The 22,649-nt window shown below is 32.0% G+C and overlaps 1 protein-coding gene across 3 annotated transcripts in view; it reads right to left on the bottom strand.

Annotated features, from left to right (window-relative positions):
• Positions 1-22,649, bottom strand: part of LOC139087881 (neprilysin-1-like) — a 32,724-nt gene that overhangs the window by 5,591 nt on the left and 4,484 nt on the right. For 2 of the 3 annotated variants that reach the window (XM_070636835.1, XM_070636836.1), the window contains exons 2-5: positions 12,056-12,558; positions 10,642-11,882; positions 1,830-1,877; positions 1,350-1,477 (exon numbers count right to left, since the gene is read on the bottom strand). In XM_070636835.1, coding sequence (XP_070492936.1) covers positions 1,350-1,477; positions 1,830-1,877; positions 10,642-11,395 — 930 coding nt within the window. In that variant the 5' untranslated portion in view covers positions 11,396-11,882; positions 12,056-12,558. The remainder of the gene's footprint in view (positions 1-1,349; positions 1,478-1,829; positions 1,878-10,641; positions 11,883-12,055; positions 12,559-22,649) is intronic. The other variant, XM_070636838.1, reaches the window with a different exon arrangement.

Below are 22,649 nucleotides of genomic sequence, written 5' to 3' on the forward strand. Positions count from 1 at the left end.
TTGAAATGCGGCATTAAGCATACATTTGACTGGATGTTAACAAGTCAGTGATTAAGAATGGAGGTATCGGCTGCGGATTGTTTAACGGTTTTTTAAAACTTGAATTGTATGAGTAACTACGATGAGTTGATTTCCCCTTTTTATAGTTGACAACCCCTTTCTTTGTAATTTCAGTAAACATTGAGACTTTGAACTGCTAACATCTTATTTTTAAGCTTCAATGCTCAAATTAATTATTCACATTCAGGTAAGCATTAAAATTATCATCTTAACATTCTTAAAAGCTTCAAAAATTTGTCAAAATCTTTCAGAAAAGATGAAAATGCGTTCCAAAGCTTACTGCAGATGACTTTAAAATATCTTAAGGATGAGTGAAAAAGAGCGCAAAAATCTTTGAGTTTGTGAATGAGAATAAGGAGAAGGAGAGACTAAATGCCAAGAGAGAGTGAGGATGTAATGTGAATTAATTTTCCATAAATCATCATGAATGTGACAGCATATAAAAAGAACATTATCCGTTAACATCGTATAGTATAAAAGCATTGAATTTTTCTCTATTAAAAGATGGATTAAGACGTTTTACATTGCTGTCGACATCGTTATGCGATGTGCATTCAATCTTATTTCCCTTGACAAAATTTTCATCATAATTTCCGCGAGGGAATTGTAAAACCATTTTCTGAAGCTTATCAAGCAGGATGTTGATGGAATTTTTTATCGTATAACGAACAAATTGCTTTAAAACTGATTTTGATGAATCTTACAGATTCTTGAGATTAAGGTCAATCTGACGAGATTATAACATAGGATTTACTGTTTGTTCATCATTCACTCATTCATTGAAATGTTTATGTTTAAACATGTATACACTCTGTTGCATTTTTATGGTAATTTAATATTTTTCTTTTCGTTAAGTTTTTATCTCCTTCAATTCCCTCGCACTCTTTTGCCTGACGATGGTGGAATGACTTCATCTTACATTTAAAACTTTCTTGAATGAGAGCTTTTAGTCATGCATTCTAAGGGAAATTTAATTCGTAGAATGTAGTTTAGGTTAGGAATGTGCTTGTAAATAAATCAATCCTTCCGTAACATCAAAGGAAGATGACAATAAATCTCGATTACATCTTTCTTTATGACGTTATATCACAAGTTTCATAAGGAAAAGCTTCATTTATGATTTAAGGGCATGTACGTCATAAAATGCAACTTTATTCATCCAATAGAGCATGTAACATCAGAAGGATGTGTGTTAGGATGTTGCACTATACCACAGCAGTTTTACAGATACACCCTGCATGCAGCTAATGCAAGATGTCTTAATGACGAAACATCATATGCATACTTACTTCAAAAGTACTAATACTTGAACGATCCTCGGGTATCACATGTTTTTTGTTCCATGTTCCACATGCATAATTAAAAAAGTCTGTACAAGGATCATGTGACTGATCCATAGCTGCTAAAAGTGATGAGGCTGTAGGGAAGAATGAGAAGGAAAATATATATTAGATTGCTATTATAGTGGATAGAATAAAGCAGGTGCTTTAATTAGAAACTTTTCTCATCATATTCTGAAAATGGAAAAAGTGAGAAAGAAAATCGAGCGAAAAACTTTTCCATCTTAAAGACATTTTTCTTTTTATTTCTCAAATAGAAGTGGCAAACACAGAGTTGGATATGCACAGGTAAAGTCATAAAAACATACAGTTACGTCTTAGTATTCAATCTATATCCAACAACTCGCTCTGATGACGATGAGAAAGTTTTCAAATCTCTTTTCGTGAGAAAAAAAAGGAAGTTGATTAAAGTGAGCTATGAAAACTTACCAGTTCTGACGCATTCTTCAGTTAAACAAATGTTCGGTTTCTGTTTCTCTGTGAACGAAAAGTTAAATAAAAAGAAAAGGGATGTTAGAGACAATACACAGGGGTAAAATGAAATTAAATGAATATTAGAAAATAATGCTTCTCACATATTGTTCATGTCATGAAATAAAGTTATTAAATGTGACGACATTAAGTAAATAAGTAACATCAGCTACAACAGTGGCAGTCTCACAAAAAACAATAAAAGAAAATTTCTCAGTTTTAATTAAAAAGTTTTTGGTGCTGATTTTAATAAAGTGGAATGCTTTGTGGCTGCATTATGGGAGTCTGGATTGGCTGTGGCTGTGTAATATAGTCTAGAATTTATACATCTTGTGTCACAATACTTGTGAATTGCTGTGAATTTAGATCAATTTTCATCTTAGCTTATTTGCATTCCCTCAATACATTTTTAAAATTTTGAAAAGCGTTAAATTTTTTGAAACTTGGAAAATCGTTAATTTTTTGACATTTTGAAAATTAGATAGATTTCAAATTTTTGAAAACCGTTAAAAACTTGAAACAATTTTAAATTGATAACATCTCAATCTAGTTGCCATTGACCTCAAAGCATTGCATATAATTGACAATGCGCCTTAAAGAATGCAAACTTCCAAACTATAGTCTTGGCTTTTGTACTAGTTTTCATAAGCTCGAGCAAACGAAAAGAGCAGTCAGAAGAAATTGAACGAGTCAAAAACTTTAATTTTTGTGATGCTGAGTGTCGCTTTAGCTACCGTAATACGTGAAGTTAAGGGTTAAAATAATGAAACAATACTCGAATATTTCTCGGTTTTCTCCCCAAAAAAGCATAAAATTTTATGAGCACCACAATTAATTATGAGAAAATGTATAACAGCTTAAAAGTTATTACGATTAATGAAGATGCTCATTATCCTTTATTTTTATTATATACGTACATTAAACTTGTATTCATGAATGTGTGACAACTTGCGGAAATAAGTCGAGGGATGGGACAATTACTTATTTTCCTCACTCAAAAAAAGAGATTTTTTTTGTCGTTCCTTTTTCAATGACCCTTAACGTGATCTTGCAAAAGGCATAGGCTGTATTTGTCGTAGAATGAAGGAAAATGGAAATTGTTTCATAATAGCTTTTGTTGTTCTACATTTTAAGCTGTTTTGTTTTGTCATGAATTTCATTTTCGGTTAATTTAATGAGCTTAAGCATAGTAAAGTGAAAAACTTTGAAGGTTTCTGTTCCAACAACCGCAAATATTTTCATAAAATTTACAGCCACAATAATCCTGATCAATGTCACGTGCAAATGATAAATTTGACTTAGACGCTGAATAATTTTCAATTGTTGTTTGTTGTTTGGTGTTTTGGGGTTGTTGTAAATGATTATTACAGTTAATTGCTTCTTTTGTGTGAAGTGGGGGCTTTTATGGACCGGAACTAAAATGTATGAGATGTCGGTAGTCGGCTACTCTAGCTTATCTACTGAAATGAATGGAACATCCGTGTTTGGGACTATACTTGGGCTTAGTCGTTCGAAAATTCAGTGTCAGAAATGTGATGTAATTGGCTTTTTTCTCGTTTCCTGAATATTTAGGGTAATATTTAAATAGTCTATCTTGTATAGTCTTAAAAAACGAACATTTTGATTTATAATATGTTTAATAAAACATTATAATTAAGCCAAAATTTCAAAAACAAACTCGATTTCTGACACTGAAAATTTGTTACTTAATCTGAATTTTTGGACAAAAATGCTTGTAATTTTATGAATAATGAGTTCTAAGGTACAAAAATTAGTCGTGCTTGTTCATTTTTCAATGTTCTACAGTGCAAAGTATTAAAATAAAGTCAAAAACTGGTTTAAAGTAGTTAAATTAATGATTTTTTGTAAAAACGTTAAGAAAATTTTGAATTTTTCCATACAATTTTTTCAGTGTTTACAACAACAAAAATATTCACAAAAATTCGAAAAAAATTAAAATTAATCGCTTAAATTTGTTAATTAATGAACAGGAATAGAACTAGAGGCTGTTTTTATGTTGCCTTTTAGTGTTTTGGTATTTAGATTATTTAACAGAAGTCGTTATTTAAAGTTTTGAGTGATTTTAGTAAATGGAACTTTTTTTTCGTCTAAGCCCACTTATAAATCCTGGCAAATATAGTTGGAATTTGCATGTCCTACAATGTCAACAATTTAGTGTTTTATAGGACAAGTGTCGGGATAGGCAAAGAAACCGCATTTAGGTACCGTAGTGGTAGGCAGTAATCTCAAAAAAAGAATGTAAGGATCCCACTTTAAAACTATATTCAGACCTTCAAAAATATTTCATATCTGCCTTAAATCCCACATTAATCCAACTGAATATCCTCAACTATATTTTCCTTCCATCCATAAATTAATTCCACATGGATGTTTTCAATCACGGTGAATTAAATGAAAACAGTTGCAGTGTCGATTTTAATTTATTTTGAGCTCTACGATTATCGATTTCGCATCTAATTAAAGCTCATCCACAATACTATATGCCAACCAATCAAACAATCAATTTATTGAACACACTCAAAAAAGCTGTAATTTACATAAATTGCGTATGCAATAATCACAGAATTTTATTTATTTATTTTTTTCGGTAGGGATTTTCACATACATACATTGTTGGACATGAGAGGATTGCGATTTCATTATAATGAAACAAAAATAGATTGATATATTCGCGGAATTTTTATTGTCTGCATTGGGATGCACGGCAGTCGCATATTAATTTACTGGGTGAGCTTTTAAAAATTTACTACTTTTATAAATCCTTTTTAGTTGGAAATGATCAGATAATATTTGTTTTTAGGCATGGAAATTATTGCGGTTTGTCTAATTTTCAATAGCTGGGAACTAAATTGTTGGTGACAGTTACACAATGGGGTTGATTGTTAGTGATGTGTCAAATAAAATACAGAACTAGGGTTTTCGAAGGAAATCAGGAGGAAGAGATTCAGATTTTGAAGCATAATCCGATCTAGGAACGATATCCGGTGGAGATACGGTACGTATGGCATGTATATACTAATGGTACGGTACAATGATACACCTGGTATGCCAAAGCATCTTTCCCGTAACAATCGTGCACCTATATCATACTGTATCTCGTCGTACCGTACAACCACCCTTAAAATTGTTGGATATTGTTGACTTTCCTCAAAAAACTTGGATTCTAGACATCAAATTGGAATGCATCCAATCAATTTGCATTCATATTTTTTTGGGTATATTTTTTATTCCTCATCATATGTGAATAATATTACATCATTTGAAATTAAGCTTGGTATTGTATGAACAAACTGATATGGCATAGAATTTCAATTACCATACAGCAAAATTGAACTTTTTTTGGAAGCATTTATAATTCAATAGATGACAAAATGTTCAAAAATATATCAATTTACTGATATTTATTTCCAAAAATCAATGCATAATTATATTTAGAATCTGAATGAGCATCAATATTACTAGAGCATCGACATATTATTTTCAATTCTCATTCAAGGAGAGATGCTGTTTGAATATATTTCAAGTCTGAATAGAAAGAAAACTGAATTATTTACTTGCCTTATTTAATTAATTATATTCTTAGAAGAAATGATGTGAAATTAAATGAGAAAATTTCAGATATGTGGGTGTATGTGCCACACACGCACTTACGTACACATATACTCGGAACATAATGAATGGCTGAGTTAATACACAAAGTTATAGGAAGAAAATTGCTAATTAATTGTTATTTGTCTCTAATACAATTCTCTATAGACTGTATAAGCATAGAAACAAGGAAGTATGTGAGCATAAGAAAAGAGAAGTCGTAAGTTTCATTAATTAGGCCCTAAAATTTACCATTGCTATTACCGATTTATTATGTTCCAGTGTCATCAGACTGAGCACTTCCGCAAGTTTTTTATAGTTGACATAAATTTAGGCATTGAATCCAAATTGTTCAGTCAGCAATCAAATCTCATATTTTGGTATGAAGTCTAACCATAAGTGCCTTACTCTCAAATTGCTAAATTAGCCTGCATATGACTTGATACATCAGATTTCACTCTTATCAACCTCATGCATATGCGTACATAAGATTGCGTGCGGAATTAAAAGTAATTCCATCCGATTAGTCTGGATTCATATGAAAATCCCCAGTTATTCAAGCTGATGCGTATACGCAACATATTGCTTCCTATTACACTAAGCTTTCATCTTTCCCCACATTTTTATTAATCATTATCACTCATCATTGTAAATATTATGTAAGTAATCATAGTCTTATCGCAGTAGATTTATCGAAGAGAGTAATTTTTTTCGTTGTGTCATGTGAGTGTGAATTAATGCTGCAATATCACGATCTCATTTATTTAAACGAGAGAAGTCAACAGTAGTATAATGTGCGTATGTTTATCCATAGCTATTATCATACCATGATATATGATGTGATATATCTTCACCCATGTACAGACTATAAACGGTAAAGCGCAAAAAAAAAAATAAATTCTAAATCAATATGACATGATATAATAATAATAAATCCTATAATTTTCTCCCTAGTCTGTGACTTGAGTGCGGTTTTCGCGTGATGGAAGAATTGTTTTGTAGGCTTTAAGTTTCCCGCACTTTTTATTTGTTTGTAAACAAAACAAATTTGTGTTCGAAAAGTATTTGAATTTAAAAATAACAAATTTTGCCATATTTACTACATTTTGTCATTGAAAAATGGCTCAATTGGGACTAATGGACATCTGTCTATAGATTGCAGCAATATAAAAGATTTAAAATCATAAAATAAAGTTAAAATTATAGAAATTTTAAAAATGTAAACAAAACATTTTCGAACATAGTTTTCCCGCCTTCAAAAAATGACCAAATATCGAAAAATATCAATTGATTCATTCATGAAAATCATAAAAGAACAATAAATAATAACACTAGAATCGTTTTGTTTTCCTTCACATTAAGCATGCGTTTCCTTCACATTCCAATCTGTCCATGAGAAAAAGTTAGGAAGAGGAGAAAATAAGATTAATTAATATGAGCATGAATGTGGAAATTGTAAGGAATTTTTGTGAGATTTTCTACCCAACTTCTGAGAAGAATTCCAGTTGTTCTTCCGACAAGATCTTCTTTTTTGTGTCGACTCAACGTAAAAAAGGAAGGAATTCTTAACAAAACATTTTCCTAGGACAGAATAATGCTAGCAAAATGGGTGAAGAAATGGCAAGTAAATACCGCAAGAGGTTCAATTTACGTAAATTTTAAAAATAAGTATAGGAAATGAAAAATTCAATAGATTGCATTGCTATGAATGAATGCGACTCTATTGCTTCTACAGCATTCACACGGTATAAAGTAACTCGTGCCTGTATATATTCTTTGGAAAAATTTCAATTTTAATTCACGAGAGAAATATGGAACAAATCGTTCCTAGAAAACCGCATACTTTGATTTGATTAAGCAAACATGATTCATAAAGCTTATAACAGCTTAAAAGCTACTACAGCTGTTTTCTCATGAACAGAAAAAGTTTTTATTTCAAGAAATAAAGATTGAATTTATGAAGTAGAGTAAGATCAATGAAAATAGAAGAGGAATTGAAGTATTAAGCATATTTTCCTTTCAAACTGCCTCAATCTATCCATTTTTATTTCCATGTATTGAGTGTGTACTTATGTTAAAGAGCTATTTATGGCAATGGCAGGAAAATGTTATTTTTGTTCTCTTCTTTACCTTTTCTTCAAAGATTTATTCCTTACTCAAATATTGAATGAGAGTTTTATTCGCTTAAAGTGTGCGTACATACAGCCACGCATCAACAGTCATGAAATAGCAACAAGGGTAAAGTAGAGATAAAAATGCGAGTAAGTGAATGGAAATGAGTGGATGGATAAGATAAAACAAACTCGGTAGATGTATATACACAGACACAGACTCTATAAAAATTCAAAGGTACGTTCAGCACCAAAAGTTGAACAGTTGAAAAGTAAACATTAGAAATTCAATTTTGGAATTACATAAATAAATATATGGAAATGTTGTTTCTATCATCTCTAGGGCATCATTTCTTTAATGGATGTCCCCATTCCTTGGATATCATTGATGTCTTTGTTTGGGGCACACATTTTTGTGGGATGAATTAATTTTAGAGCTTTTTAAAAGCTCTTTTACTGGAAGAAACTGCTCTTAAGATTTGTTAGGTCTTATCTTCTACTAAGTTGCAGTGTCATGACAACTTCATTATCCAATTCGGATAACCTCAATGACTTTCAATGTCAAACTGCCTATAAATTCATGCTAAGTGAAAGCTCAGGCTGAGATAAAAACTTTCAATATTCAAATTGATTCTTAAACTTGATTCAAGCTTTTGAGATTGGGAATACTTCTGTGCTTGAAAGCTCAAAACATCAATTTACATTCCCTATTATTTATAGCAAGTAATAAAATCACCAAAAACTAACATGCTATATTTATTGCAGAAATAAATTAAAAGCTTCTTTTTACATCACTTGCATTAAGGCTTATCGCATATTTCAAATTATATCGCAAGAAAAATCGTGCTTATCATTGAATCTATGTTTGGCAGACTAATTCTGTTTAAGCCTTGAGCATTCTTCTTCTACCTACAGAAAAGCAAGAAGGAAAGAAAGCAATAAAATGAAGGCAAAAGTTCTGCCCATCGACATTGTGTTGAAAAGTGTGTGGGGTTGTTGTAACATGACGGTCAAACTTCTTTTCGCTGTTGTAACTGAATGGCCTCAAATTTTCTGGGTTGCTGCTTCAAATACCTGGCAATATCGCATTATTTTCCGACAATACAGTCTTCAACGATTCTTGAACAGATGTCGCATTTAGAACATACAGGAAGGTCAAATAGGACACTTAAGCCTAGCGTATTCCCCAAGGCACCGCTACGTCGCAGATTCAATAGCAAGACAAGAAGTTGCCCTGACAATAATCCAATGCATTGTGTCGCTTAGAACAAATTCCTCTTCAACCTAAGTTAGTTTATTGTCATCAGATGTCATCAAGCCATCACAACATCTATGCAGTGCTCTATCATTAACACAACGACCGACCAACCTTGGTCGTGTCGCTCGAATTCTTTAACTTCAAGTTTATTTGTATAAAAAGTGTAATAAATTTTTCAGCGTCACTTTTTGGCAACAAACTGGATCAAAATTAAAGATAAACAAAGTTTCAATCTTAAAGCTTTTTCACCAGTATAATATAAAAAGCATAGAAAAGTGGAGAATAATGTGAAGAAAATGAGAAAGTTTGTCTTCACGTTGGTAATCAATTGGCATAAGATGAAAGCAAATGAAATGCTATTCGGAATGTTTTCACATGAATTTTGAATGAGCAAAATGTTCTCAAGAGTTTGATTTTAAGTACGAGAAGTAAATAAGCATTGAGTGGATGAGTGCATAAAGGGAGCATGAGAATGTCTTAAATGTATCAAAAAGCGAAAATTGTATAGAGTTTGCTGTTTTATGTATGTTAGAAGGTTAAAATTCTCAGAAGGTTGTTGATCCTGAAATTGTCGTTTCTTCCTTATGAATTTTTCAACAGAAGTCTTTTCACATTTTTCCATTTGACGAGATAAATTTAATTTAATTTAGATAAACTTGAGCTTTTCTATTCGAAAATTATGAAACAATTTTAGCCACAAATTGCTTGGTATCTACACTAAGTGTCATTTTATACATCTCGAATACTATAAACAAAGTTATTTATTGCTCTAGAATTACTGAATGACATTTTGTGGGGGATTTCACAGAATACAACTAGGTGGGCAGGATTGGGAGCGTAGACTGCTAGATACTAAGTGTACTATCTGTTCAGATAACGAGTGGAATATTCAGCATTCCTAATCCACACAAGCTTTAGATCTTAGAGGTTAGGATCCATAATCAAATCGAACAATGACGCTTCTTCCCTACTATAGATCATATCCTTCTCATACCGCACCATACCCAGTGCAGAGTACGTCATAAGCAAACAATGCATTAAAGCTGAATCCCCAGAAGATTAAAAGAACTATTAAAGCATCAACAAAAAAGCATCATAATTCACCAACATTCCATATTCCTTAAAGAAATACAGCTTAAAATAAAATGAAGATGAAAAAAGCTCCAGCTCACAATGATCAAGCAAAAAAACAACACAGTATTGTATAAAAAAAATATGAGTCAATATGGATAGAAGACAGCAAGCTCATAAAAATGTATTTCATTTCACAGTCTTGTAATAGCTATCCATCCCCAGTATAAACATATATACTTTATTTTCTTTTTCTTCTCTCAATTCGACAGAAGAGCGAAATCATCATCATCGTAAGAATATTGAAGTAACTGACTAAACTCAACTCGATTCACATTTGAACATTCTTTTGAGGATATAAGGTTTTGGAATGAAGTGCTGTTGTGTCTTTAAGACGCATTTTTGTCTGACTTCTGACTTAATTTCGAATTTTTCGAACATAATTTCGAAGTTTCGAAATTAAATGACAAAAGTCTTGGTTAAAAGCCTTAACATCCATTTTTGTAAAACTATACTTATTGGATGTCATTTTCAAAGCCATAAGCTCGTACGCAACAGACAGATCTCTAAAAATTGCGCTAAAATCGAATAGATATTCAAACCTTTTTTACATCATACACTTTAATACAATCCATTAAATATTCAGGACATGAAAAACATGTGAGGAAGAGAGCAATGTACATGTAAAATAGTGAAAAAAAAAGGATAGAGAAGTACATACCTATTCTATCGGGATTGCAGGGATAAATTCCACTCATATGTATGATAAATGCGCCAATTGCAATTCCAAATATAATCAAACAGATGGCAACGATGAGCAACCGAATTCTTGTGCTACGCTCGATACGAGTCGATGATGATAATTTCAATAAATTAAATTTATATTTCCCATTGTTATTAGCTTTAAATATTTTGCCATTATCACCCGCTTTTATACTGTTACCAATCGATGATGACAGCACATTACTACTTGTACTGATCGCATTCGTTTGTGATCGATTACTATTTGTGCTACTATTCTTTACATTATTACGCTGTAATGTTGTTATAGTTTGCATGGAATTCGGATAATCCAAATTGACGACGACTTGTGATTTATTTGTTGTATTTGTGGGCGATGTTGATATTGGCGATATGGAATTTCGTAGCGATGTAGCAGCGGCATGTTGCGGACTTGTGAGATTTGCATTTACTGTTGATGCCGTCGTAACTATTGTTGCTGTCGGATTATTTATGATGTTGGAATGTGGTTGCGGCTGCTGTTGATTTACATCCAGTAGTAATATTGTTGATGTATCACGATTGAGGGTCTGCTGCTGCTGTTCTTGTTCCAATAAGGCAGCATCTGATGATGATTCATAATCCATTATTATTGATTCAGCACTCGGCGGTAAGTGAATGTAACCATTGTTTAATTTTACTGTAGCTTTATTCAAATTGTGCCATGTGACATTGTTGCCACAATCTGTGAGCATAATTTGAAAAAAGTGTCAGCACAAAAACGAATTTTGCTTTTTCTGCCTCGTTCTGTTCTTCTTTTTTTACTTTGTTTTATATCCAACACACAAAAAAATATATATTTTTTCTTATCTTTCTACGTGCGTGCGTGGTTTTTTCTATGTGAATGACTCTGATTTAATTTCTAATATCCTTTTTTCAGTACGTTTGTGAACGTATTTGATGATGATGACGATAATGTTGATGAGTTGGATGATATTGTCGGTCTCATAACATTTAAACACATTTGCTGGCAATTTGCTAACACATTGAGTTACAAAATAATTTTATTTTTTTTCTTCTTGTATTCTATCTAATCGTACACAATTCACACAATGAACGCAAAAGGAAAGGGAAAGTTGTAGCTAGTGTTTCATAAATTGTTGGTTTTGTATGCTTTATGCTTTATATTATATATTTTTTCACTTTGCACAAGTATCACGCAATATGTTACTAAAACAAGAACTGCATAAATGTGAGGATGATTGTCAGGGTTGGAAATGAACTTTTCATCTATCCATCATCATTAATGTCATGGATGTAAACAAAAATTTGATAAATTGCTTGAATCTTTTAGTAATTAAATCAAATTTCGGTTAATATTCCATAACCTCAATGTGTTTGAATATTTGTCTAACCCTGGATCCTTCCTCTTTTGTTTTATTTGTCTTCTTTCTTTCTTCTATGCATGAAGACAAATGGCGTAAAAGTAAGTTCGTAAGTGAGACGAAAAACAAATGTAAAAACTTTTCTGTTTCTATGTCGGTTTTTCCTTCTCGCATTCAATTTTTTATCACACTTTGCCTAAACTTTCTTCTTTTTTTCTTGCTTTCTCTTTTATTTCATCCACTTCGTCACATAATCTGATGTTTTTAGTTCTCACTGAACTTAATATGTAGTTACAATATTCTTGTAAGAAGTATTCTTTTTATAAAAACATAAAAATGAATAAATTTCCGTCTTTTTTGACTGACTACTTTGTTAACTTTTTGTTTCTCGTTCTACACTTTTTTTGATTTGTTTTTATGTCACTAATTTAGTTTATCCTTTTGAGCACTAATACAGATTTAACTTATGTTCTCTTTGTTGTATAACAACATCCAGTTGGCTTGAGTTTTATAATGTCTTTGAACGGAACAGACTAAAATGTAAGAAAATTAAAGACGATTATTTTTAACAATTTTAAGCGATTTTGAGTTGAAAAATGGTTGCTCCGTTTTTGTGATTGTGGATTGCAAATTGTGTAGTTGTTTAACTAATGGTAGTTTAATTAAAACGAGTTCCTTAAGGATTATTATATAAATGAGATGTTTATTCTTCGGAGTTCAAAAACAGACTGAACTTTTGTATCAAAAGGGATTTTCAACTATGTACAATAAATAATATTCAAATCTCAAATGAACGTTATAACAACATAGCTTTTGAAATATTCAAAAATCAGTTTAATCAGCTTAAAATTGGTTTATAACAGTACCGTACGAACTCTTTCCTTTAACATCCTTCTACAGCAAGTCATAATTGCACATAAATCCCCTAATTATAGCACAAACTTAACAACCATCAACATCAATGGGAAATTCATAAGTGGACTTGAACGACACCAGCTATACGAATCTCATTTATGCAATTTCGAGACTCATTAGTATACATATGCAATAATTAGACAGCAGTAGAGCATTCGTGATGATAGAATGCGAGAGAGAGACATCACAGAAAAAGAAAATCATCTAATGACGTGTCATTTATAATTAGCATAAAGAAGTTTATTTTTGCACTTGCAAATGCAGACACTTGAACAAAATTGCATGTGCAATAATGTGAAGCATAGAGAGATGTGCAAGTTTTAAGGGATTATTTATGGTTTTCAGACAGAGAGTGTGGCTGGCAATTGAATTTGACATTTCAAATGAATTAAATGCGATTAAGTTTTTATAAAAAATTCATTTTGAGGGAAATGCTTTGTATTATATTCCTGTGGCTTGATATATCTCAGTGAGGTGAAATTTTCCAGGCTTGTGAGGAAATTGGATTTCATTTTATCTAGTTTGGGTCATTCACTTATTCACGTTACGGTGTGTGGGAGGTGGCATAATAAAATGAAGCAAAAAGTAGGCGATAGGTATGGAATCTTATGCTCATACTAAAGCGTTCTGAATCTAACAACATCCAGTCGTCTTCAAGTTCTGCTTAAAATCCAATTTCGTTTAAATAACTTCTGAGAATCACAGCTTGCTTTAATTCTATATAAACAAATATTACATTAGATTCCTTAGCATTAACATAAACTTTCATGGAAGTGATTATGCAGCTGTAATCTCAAATTTCCCGAAAATTGTTCTGAGTGAATAAATGTTTATATCAAAATTACCTCAATTTATTTTACCTACTCAAATATTTAATGATCAAACTTGGTAATTTTCCCATTTTTCCTCCTTCTGCTTCGACTGGCTTCAAATAATCATGAAACTCTTGACTCTGTGCATTTAAATGAAAAATGCATGCTTAATTTATGATAAAATTTCATGGGACAAGGCAAATTCATTTATTTCCTTTTTTATGCTGTTTAACTTTATTGTTCTCAATTTTTTACACATCATGACATTTTAAGGGTTAAGCACGCGCTTCCATTTAAATAAATATGCAGGTAAAATAATGAATACAAAATTGTGGGGCATCTAAAGTCAAAAGGACAAGCATAAGCCGGGTTGACAATAATTTTGTTTGACTTTAATATTTTATGGTTGGGGATGGCTGTTTGACTTTAGCAATAAATCTCATGAAATCTCGTCTATCAATGTATTTGAGAATCTAGATTTTAGGTTCAATGAGTCCAAGATATTCATTAACTTAATTTTAGATCATTGTCACAACAACCTAAAGCATTCTTTAATTCATCAAGTCCTCCACATCATTCACATCTCCGTTCATTAACTACAATGTAGAGACGAATGTAAATATTGGCACAATCATTGATCATGCTCGAGGCAGCATTCAATCAAATGAATTAAAATCTTTTTTTATTATTATTATTGGGTCAATGGTCAATTTTGGATATTAAAATATTTTGCAATTTACAAAGGGACATTTCCTAGTAATGTCCAGCTTCAAATGGGTCAGGAAAATGCGTTATTGGGAAGTTCTTGAGCTATGTGACATGATTATAGAGCTTGGATGTTGACAATTGAAATTAAGGGCAGAAGAAATTAACGGTCATTCAGAATTTAAAAAGTAACGGAAGTTCAAAATTCAAAAGTGAAGTTCAATTTTCAATTTCGAGGATTTTGGCGCGAACTATTTAGTATGAAACGAGGAATTTTTGCAAAAAAAATCATTTCAGTTTGAACAATCAAGGAGGAAACATCAGAAGGGAAAAATAAAGGCTAATCTTAAGGTAAATAACATTAATAATTCATAACCGGCATATTGACATCACTTAAGAACATTCCCAAAATCTAAATGTCCGCATGACTCAATTATTAAAAATTTAATTTTGCTGCTGTCAATTCCGATGATTAAATTCGCCCTTTAATATTTTATAAAACTGGTACAAGTTCAAATTGAAAAAAAAAAAAATCTCTAGACTCGGATGAGAAGAAAAAAATTGAAAATATGCTAAAATTTATCCGCATCCAGCAAGTTTTCAACTTTCTTTTTCAGTTCAATGAAATATTTTTTTTCGTCTTTCAATGAGAATCATTTCCTAGGAAAAGGGAAGGAAAAAAAGGAACGATGGAAAACGATTTAAGTGCTTTAAGTTATTTTTTACATAAAATTTCATCTCACACAAAAGCTCTTTCGTGCATAACTTCAGGAGATTGATAGTACACTAGAGATCAAGCATAAAACGTAAAAGTGTCAATCACATTTGAGAAAAAGTTGAAGTAATTCTCCTTGTTACTGCTGGTTGTATTTGGCATTTAAACATTCAGAATGAAATGAATTGAAAGGAAGGCAAGGCAAGAAGAAGGAGCAGAAAAAATGGCTTTTCGGAAAGTTTTCTGTTGCTTTTTTTAGGAATAAAAAAATATCATCTAAATCTCATCGATTATTTTTGCACAAATAACAAATCTTTCATACATAAAAACACATTTGGAGGAACACATCCATCCACACACCCCATATACATATATACATAGAATAAAGTCAATCAATTTTCAATTCACGTACACCTTCATCATTTCAATTTTTTTTTTCTTGTCGAAGAGAATACAAACTCGTGCATGGGAAATTTATAGTCTATACACAATGAATGAGCCAATATAGATAGCTAAGAAAAGGAAGTGAGGATGAAAGTTTTTGAATATTTTAATTTTTACAGCGCAATTGGGTTACTTTGACTAAGTAGGCTTGGTATTGAAGGAGAAATAACATTGCATGGCCTACTTTATAATATATCGGGATGAGTTCGAAACTCAGTAGGCCATTGCAAACCGGTTTAAAGCCTAATCAAATCGAGCTGTTCCTGTATCACATATTTAGCGTCGGATGCCATCCAACATCAATTCCTGCCATTAAAACATCAATTCCTCAACATCCAGTTTCCAACATTCAAATCATATTGAAGCAGTTCTCATCTTGAACACGCTTCCCAAAAGACATGATGTCAAACACTGTCACGTTATTATACACGTTAATTCATAAAATATGTTGGATATAAAATATGTGAGCTATTCAGTTTTGGTGCGAAAACAATTTTTTTGAAGATTTGAGAAATAAAAGAATGAAAATCAGTGTCAGACATTCTTCATGCTCGCTCTTTTCATTTATTTCTATACATATATAGGAGAGACATGACACGAGATATGCTAGAATTAATAGGAAAGAATAAAATGATGACGATGATGATGATGACGGCATGTCTCGAATTTATATAGGAAGTGACATAAAAATAAAAAGGAGGCTAGAGTTGGAAACCAAAACTGTAATTTGGATAGGAATTTTAAGAATCGAGTTACGCCTTAAGTGAGGCATGGAAATTCTATGCCAAATCAAAAAATTCAGTTTGTCTTAAATTAAATGAGAGATGCCTTTCCATGCCTGATATTTTCACATCTGGAAAAATGTATATATTTATGTAGGCATAAAAGAATTTTCTTTGTTACTTTATTCAAATTTCCACACAGCATAAAAGTAAGGCATAAAAAGACAGAGTGGAATTTTTTCATCTTCAAAAAAATTTCTTTTATTCTCCTTTTGTTTCCGAGTATTTAAAATTCCACACCAAATAGACTTGAAGAGGAAATAAGTTCGACAGTGACTGTACTGAAGTCTATTAAGCTTCATGCGAAAGGGAAATAAAGAAGCTGAAGGAAATTACGACCTTTATTTTTATTTAGAACGTAGAAAGTAAAAAGAAAAAATGTTGAGGAAAGGCACAAGGAAACAAGCTTTTCTATTTTTGGTGCTACCTTGTTTCAGTAAGTAGACTTGGATGTTCAGTTTGGGTGAGATACTGAATGACGATAATCCAAATAATGTTATCCGACTGAAGTGGCTTGATGGCTCGGTAGTTTAGTGATTTGGGAACTACAAATTTGCAATGCTAATTCAAATGTCATGGGTTCGAATCTCAACTTGTCAACTAATTGTGCTCTGAATCCTAGTTGCTGAGAAAAGAATATTACAATCTCTAGTATTGGGTATTAGAGGTTGATTTTGAAGGGATGGAACAACAGATCGTAAATACTGCAACATCGATAGTCAGACGGACTGTTTAGTTAAAACCAAGGTCGTCCACTTGTCAGGTGGTTCTTACCAGCAATGACTACTATATCTACTAAACGAATGGTGTTTGGTTCTAATTGAACTGTTTCCAAGATCGCAGCAATCTTTGAACCAGAGTACCGTCGAAACAAAACATTGCTAAAAGCTTCCAGAACATCCAATAATTTACACCTAATGCCTCCCTTACTTGCCTTATTTTTGACTATGAAGCAAAAAAACAAAAGAAGTCATATACTTTTCACAGCACACGCTTGAAACATTTACTGTAAAGTGAATGGAAGAAATGGAGCAAGGTCTCTTCTACTGTTTAAATTTCCGTAAACGAACTTTATGTTGCTCGATGGCAGAAAATAATATTTTACAATGTTGTACAAAATTTTTATTCATTTTCTCACTCACTCACTCACTTTACTGTGTTGTGTAGTAATGAAATTATATTCAACTTCCGTCCTTGATCTATGTCAAAATAAAAATATATGAAACGAGAATTTTTTAAGGAAGAAAAAAATTTCCTTTTTAGTTCATGCTTGATGGTTCTATTAAATTTTACAAGTTGTCGTCGTTTTTTAGATATTGAGGACGGTTTATATGAGGAACGACTTCCTCGTTTATTGTAATTATGTGTCAAATAAATATCTTATTAAATCGTTTTTACGTCAGATTAATGCCATTGACAGAGGATAAAAATACGTCAGTAAAATATCAAGTTTCAAGTTATTTTTTTATAAGGATCGAAATATTTTTAGGCATCATCCGACTCGCTGTTTGCTGTAGATTCAAATTATGCCAGAACTATTTTAATTTCATCGCTACATGAGCAAAATTCCACTGCAAAGTGAAAAATATCTCACATTTCTTTGATGCCTTTCAATGATGAGGAGGTCCATTGTTTGAATAATTGTATTAATCTACAAAAACCATGTTTGAATTTTAAATTTAAAATTTCCGTTACAAAAAAGTGTTAAAATTGAAGTTATTGAAACTAAGGACCCCGAAGTAGATAATAAATTTAACTCAAAATTTATATTAATACAACAATAAGCTTCAGATAAGAATGTGATACACTTTAATACTGAGATTTGAGATCATAAATAAACTTTTTTCTCATAAATTCTGTGAAAGGCACAAGAAGAGTGGAAAGGAAGAGGAAAATTCAATAAAGTCGAGGAGAGAAAGCTTTAATACAACAACAAAAGCATCTAAAATGCTCAGCTCTGCTTGAAACTTGAACACATATACATAGTAAGTGTACAATAGGAATAAAGAATAGAAAATATTAAATTCCTTTCCATTCAATTTCTTAGAAAGATGACTTGAGGCAAAAAGTACAATAACAATGAATGTTTTTCTCCGAAAAGTTAGTAAGAAGTTGGGTCAATATAGCGCACTTATCCAGTCAATAAATTCATAAATTTTATAGCTTCAAGTCAAAATGTACATTATAGCTCTTCCCACCCATAGCACTTTGGTAAAATTGAAAAATAAATTGCTAGAAATAAAAAAATACAAGAAATAGAGAAATAACTTAATCCTAGAGCGATGGATGGACATTAGGGATTAAATTAAATACGTATACGGTCAAAAAGATCAACAAATCAGGGTTTTTATATGCCTGAACCCTTTCGTCCTCCCACTGTCTCAATCTCCATATAAAAACAGCATCAACTCACAGCAGTGAATTGAAAAAGGCAGCAGTTGCTTGTAGGAACAAAAAAAAAATGGTAAACGAAAACACATTTTTTCGATTTTCTTTACGGAGGAATGAAGAAGAGCTTTATCAGGAGGGAGAAATTTACTTGAATGAATAAAAAATGCATGAAGGTTTAAAGGAATATTTTAGGTCTAAACCCTTTCTGTTGGTAGCATCGACAAATATCTTTACATTCTATACTGAGTAAAATATACAAGGCACAAAAAAAGAGATGGAAGGGAAATCAAATTGAATTGAAAGCTACCCGACCTGCACATGATGGAATATCGTCCACACAGTCAGTATAGATCGAATTATCCAGCAACTTAGAAGCTATAGTTAAGTGCTTATGTCTGTATGTCCATCATTTCAACATGTTTTGCCCGGGAAACTGACAAAAAACAGCCTGAATACATTTGTCTGTTTACGACTTTGCTCAGTTTTCTTGCTCATTGCCAGCCTCGTCGGATCATGATGATATTTTAGCAGCAAACATCTTGACTCTGATTCTTCTAGACGTAGAATGAGAAAATAGAAAGAGACAGAGAGTCTTGCCTCATTCAATCTCTTCCACTTACCAAAACCATCAAGTTTTGTGTGGAATTTATGTTGCTTGAAAACTGCCATGACCATATTCATCTTTTGTTGCCATTATTGTTGTTGCCTTTTGGTTCTTTAGGACATTTTGCAGAAGTTCAAATATTTGGTTCAATGAGCAAATGTCAACATGGGTGTAGAATATACAAAATATAATAAAAAATTCAAGAGAAGAGCTACGGAAAAAAATTGAGAGACGAAATCATTTTTGTGCATCATTGAAGCAGATTATGAATGTAAATTGGATTGAATTTTTGACGTACATGATGAAAATTTTACATCGAAAAATTAAGCAAACAAATCAGCAGTGAATAATTTATTGATATTAAGATGCATCTTTTAATTGTTCGACAAACATTTCTGATTTTATTTTGGATGTAGATATGAAGCTATAAATGGGGACTCATCCGATTGTGACGTTTATTGACGGATATAACCGGCATTTTGTCAAGTTTCGTATCAATCTTATAGGCAGCGAAAAAGTATCAGTGGCGTAGTGGTTAGAGTGTCGGCCTAACACTCTAACGATCCGGGTTCGATCCCAGGGAAAGTCTAGTCGGATTTTGATGCTTTTCGCTGTTTCCAGTCACACTAAGTCGGTTTGTGTATTCGCGACATACACATTGTGGATAGAATTATTGCATTGGTATACCCTGGGTCATGCATCTGTGCAGAATTTGAAAAAAAGGATCATCCTTCAAAATTTTAGAGGTAAGAACATGCGATTGGGTTCAATTCCCACTAGAAACAAAGGGATGGTAACAAAATCAACTTAAGACATTAACTGACAATACCACACAGATAACTTAGGGGTTGCTCAGTGAAAGCCACCCACCTCCCACTAAAAGCCTTACGTCATAAGTGAACGACATCGTAGAGACATGCAAAAAGTGATCCCGAATAGCACAAACCGAATTCAGCACCACCAAGTCAGAGTCATTCCAACCTATAGCCAGATTTTGGATCAATTAACCAACTTATGTTCTTTTGGTGGACGACCGCAATTGGCGAATGACACCCATAAAGCCATAAAATAATAAAAGGTCATTTATTGATAATTTTCAATTTATTCCGTATCGAATGAAATTAATTTTTAATTCTATTTTAGCAATAAATGGTAACTGATATAATCAATGTTTATTCAACTATGGTGTTGAACTTCATAATAAAATAATATAGATGAAAAACTCTATCATCCAATTATATTCATGATTAATTTTTGATGTGAACATAAATAGGATATTAAAGCTGAAAATCACAGCTTATTGCCAGCCAGCCAACACAAAAAAATTATTCAAAAATTGAGCAATCTAAAGTCATCATAACTTTGTATGCTAAATATCATTAATTATTCACAAGTGCTCACTCAATTAAAAGTGTGTGCTAATCACTCTATTTTGCTGATTATTGTTTAAAATGTTCGAGAGTCATCATGATAAATACATTTTAATGCTGCTGAAGTGTGAATTTTCACGTGAAAGATGTGATTATCGTTCATCATATTTTCACTCATTCATTGTGCATTTAAATGCAAATTAATTTTGCATGCTTCTGATGCAATTCAACAGACTGCAAAATTGGAACAAGTTGTTGAGCACGTTCTATTAAGGTTTTTATTTTCAGCTTCAAGTCTGCATTTGATAAAATGTTCTGTATTTCAAAAGATTCTATAGCACTGGATCTAGATTATACTGAGGGATATTGAACTTTAGATGTTGCAACACATAAATTGCACATAACAGCTTGATACAGTAAAGTCTATCCATCATGATAGCAGTGAGATCTTTATTGCCAGATTGCCAATTCCGAGAGAGAGAGCAATAATGACAAGGAAGCTGCGAAACAAGGAAAAGGCACATCAACACAATTCTACAAAAGATGAGCAGTCATGAGGTTAAAGATGTCATTTAAATGAATATAATGATAATATCATATACATCATCTCCTTCTCTTTGTCAAACTTTCTGTTCTCTCAATTCATCCATTTACCATTTATAATGAAATTAATTATGCAAAATTTTGTTTTGTGTGTAATTCATATCTGACAGAAAAAGATCTCATTCACTTGCTTTTTGTTCTGACAGATACAAAGATATAGATTGTGGGGTATTAACATTTCCGCACTCATTCTTTTCCACCCACGGGTATATGGTTACATCCTTTGAGACACACAACAACAGTATTGGAAACATTCAGAGATGAAGATGAAAGGAACTATGATGGATATATATCTATGCTGGCATTTTATGATAGTTTCTATTGCATGACTATACTCAAACCACACGATATTTCGTTCAGCTATCAATATCAGTTATAGACGGAACTACACATAAATATTGCATTAGGATCTGCTGAATGTTAATGCTGATGATGATGATAAAGAGCCCAACTCAGATGATGTTAATGCCTTTTTTGCTTAACAAATTCACATGAATGAAACGAAGAAAAGGGAAGAGAATAAAAAACAGCTACAATGAGTTGATGAAGAAGAGCTTGAGTATTCTGCCGCCCTCATAATTAGCATTTTTTTTTTTGCTAATTTTCCTATCCGTTACTTGCAATTAAAAAGAAAAGAAATTCTTTATAAACACAAGAAACGTTGAAGAAGATGAATAAAACAACAAAGATAATAATGATGATAATAAGTAGCTCGAGAAATGAATAATAAATTTTCTTTTGTATGATTCTTAAAGACCATGACTAGCGACATAGAAATGAGTTTAAGGAGAATTGTTTGTCGTACTTTTTCCTGATGCTTATTTAAATTGTGAATTTATTTTCGACTTTAGTGAAACTTTTGAAGATTTGAATTTTCAATGGAATTGTCTTATGAATGACGTAAGGTTTTGTAAAGTAAAATATGCTTTATATCTAGGTAGGAACGAATATGTAAATTATACGGATCAAAGCAATAATGAAAGATGAAAATTTAAGTCCTTTCTGAACCTTTAATTAACGCTCTCCATATTGAATACATACGTTTGAGCTGTTAACTAGCGAAATATCGACGACATGATAAGAAATCGTGTCCAGGAAGACTAAAAGTTTAAGAAAACAGGAAAATTTCAGATTGTAAACAAAGATTTGAATTTTTGAATTTTAAGCATTTTTGGAAGAGCATTTAGATACTTTAGATACCAACCCTGCATCCAGCTTAACTCCTTCGCAAACATTCATCACCAAAATGCGTCGCAAATTTATTTACCCCAAATTCATCAACT

The sequence above is a fragment of the Chironomus tepperi genome, unplaced genomic scaffold (genome assembly GCF_022539635.2).
Source record: "Chironomus tepperi strain 1889 unplaced genomic scaffold, CSIRO-AGI_Ctep_v1 contig_137, whole genome shotgun sequence".
Classification (NCBI taxonomy): domain Eukaryota; kingdom Metazoa; phylum Arthropoda; class Insecta; order Diptera; family Chironomidae; genus Chironomus; species Chironomus tepperi.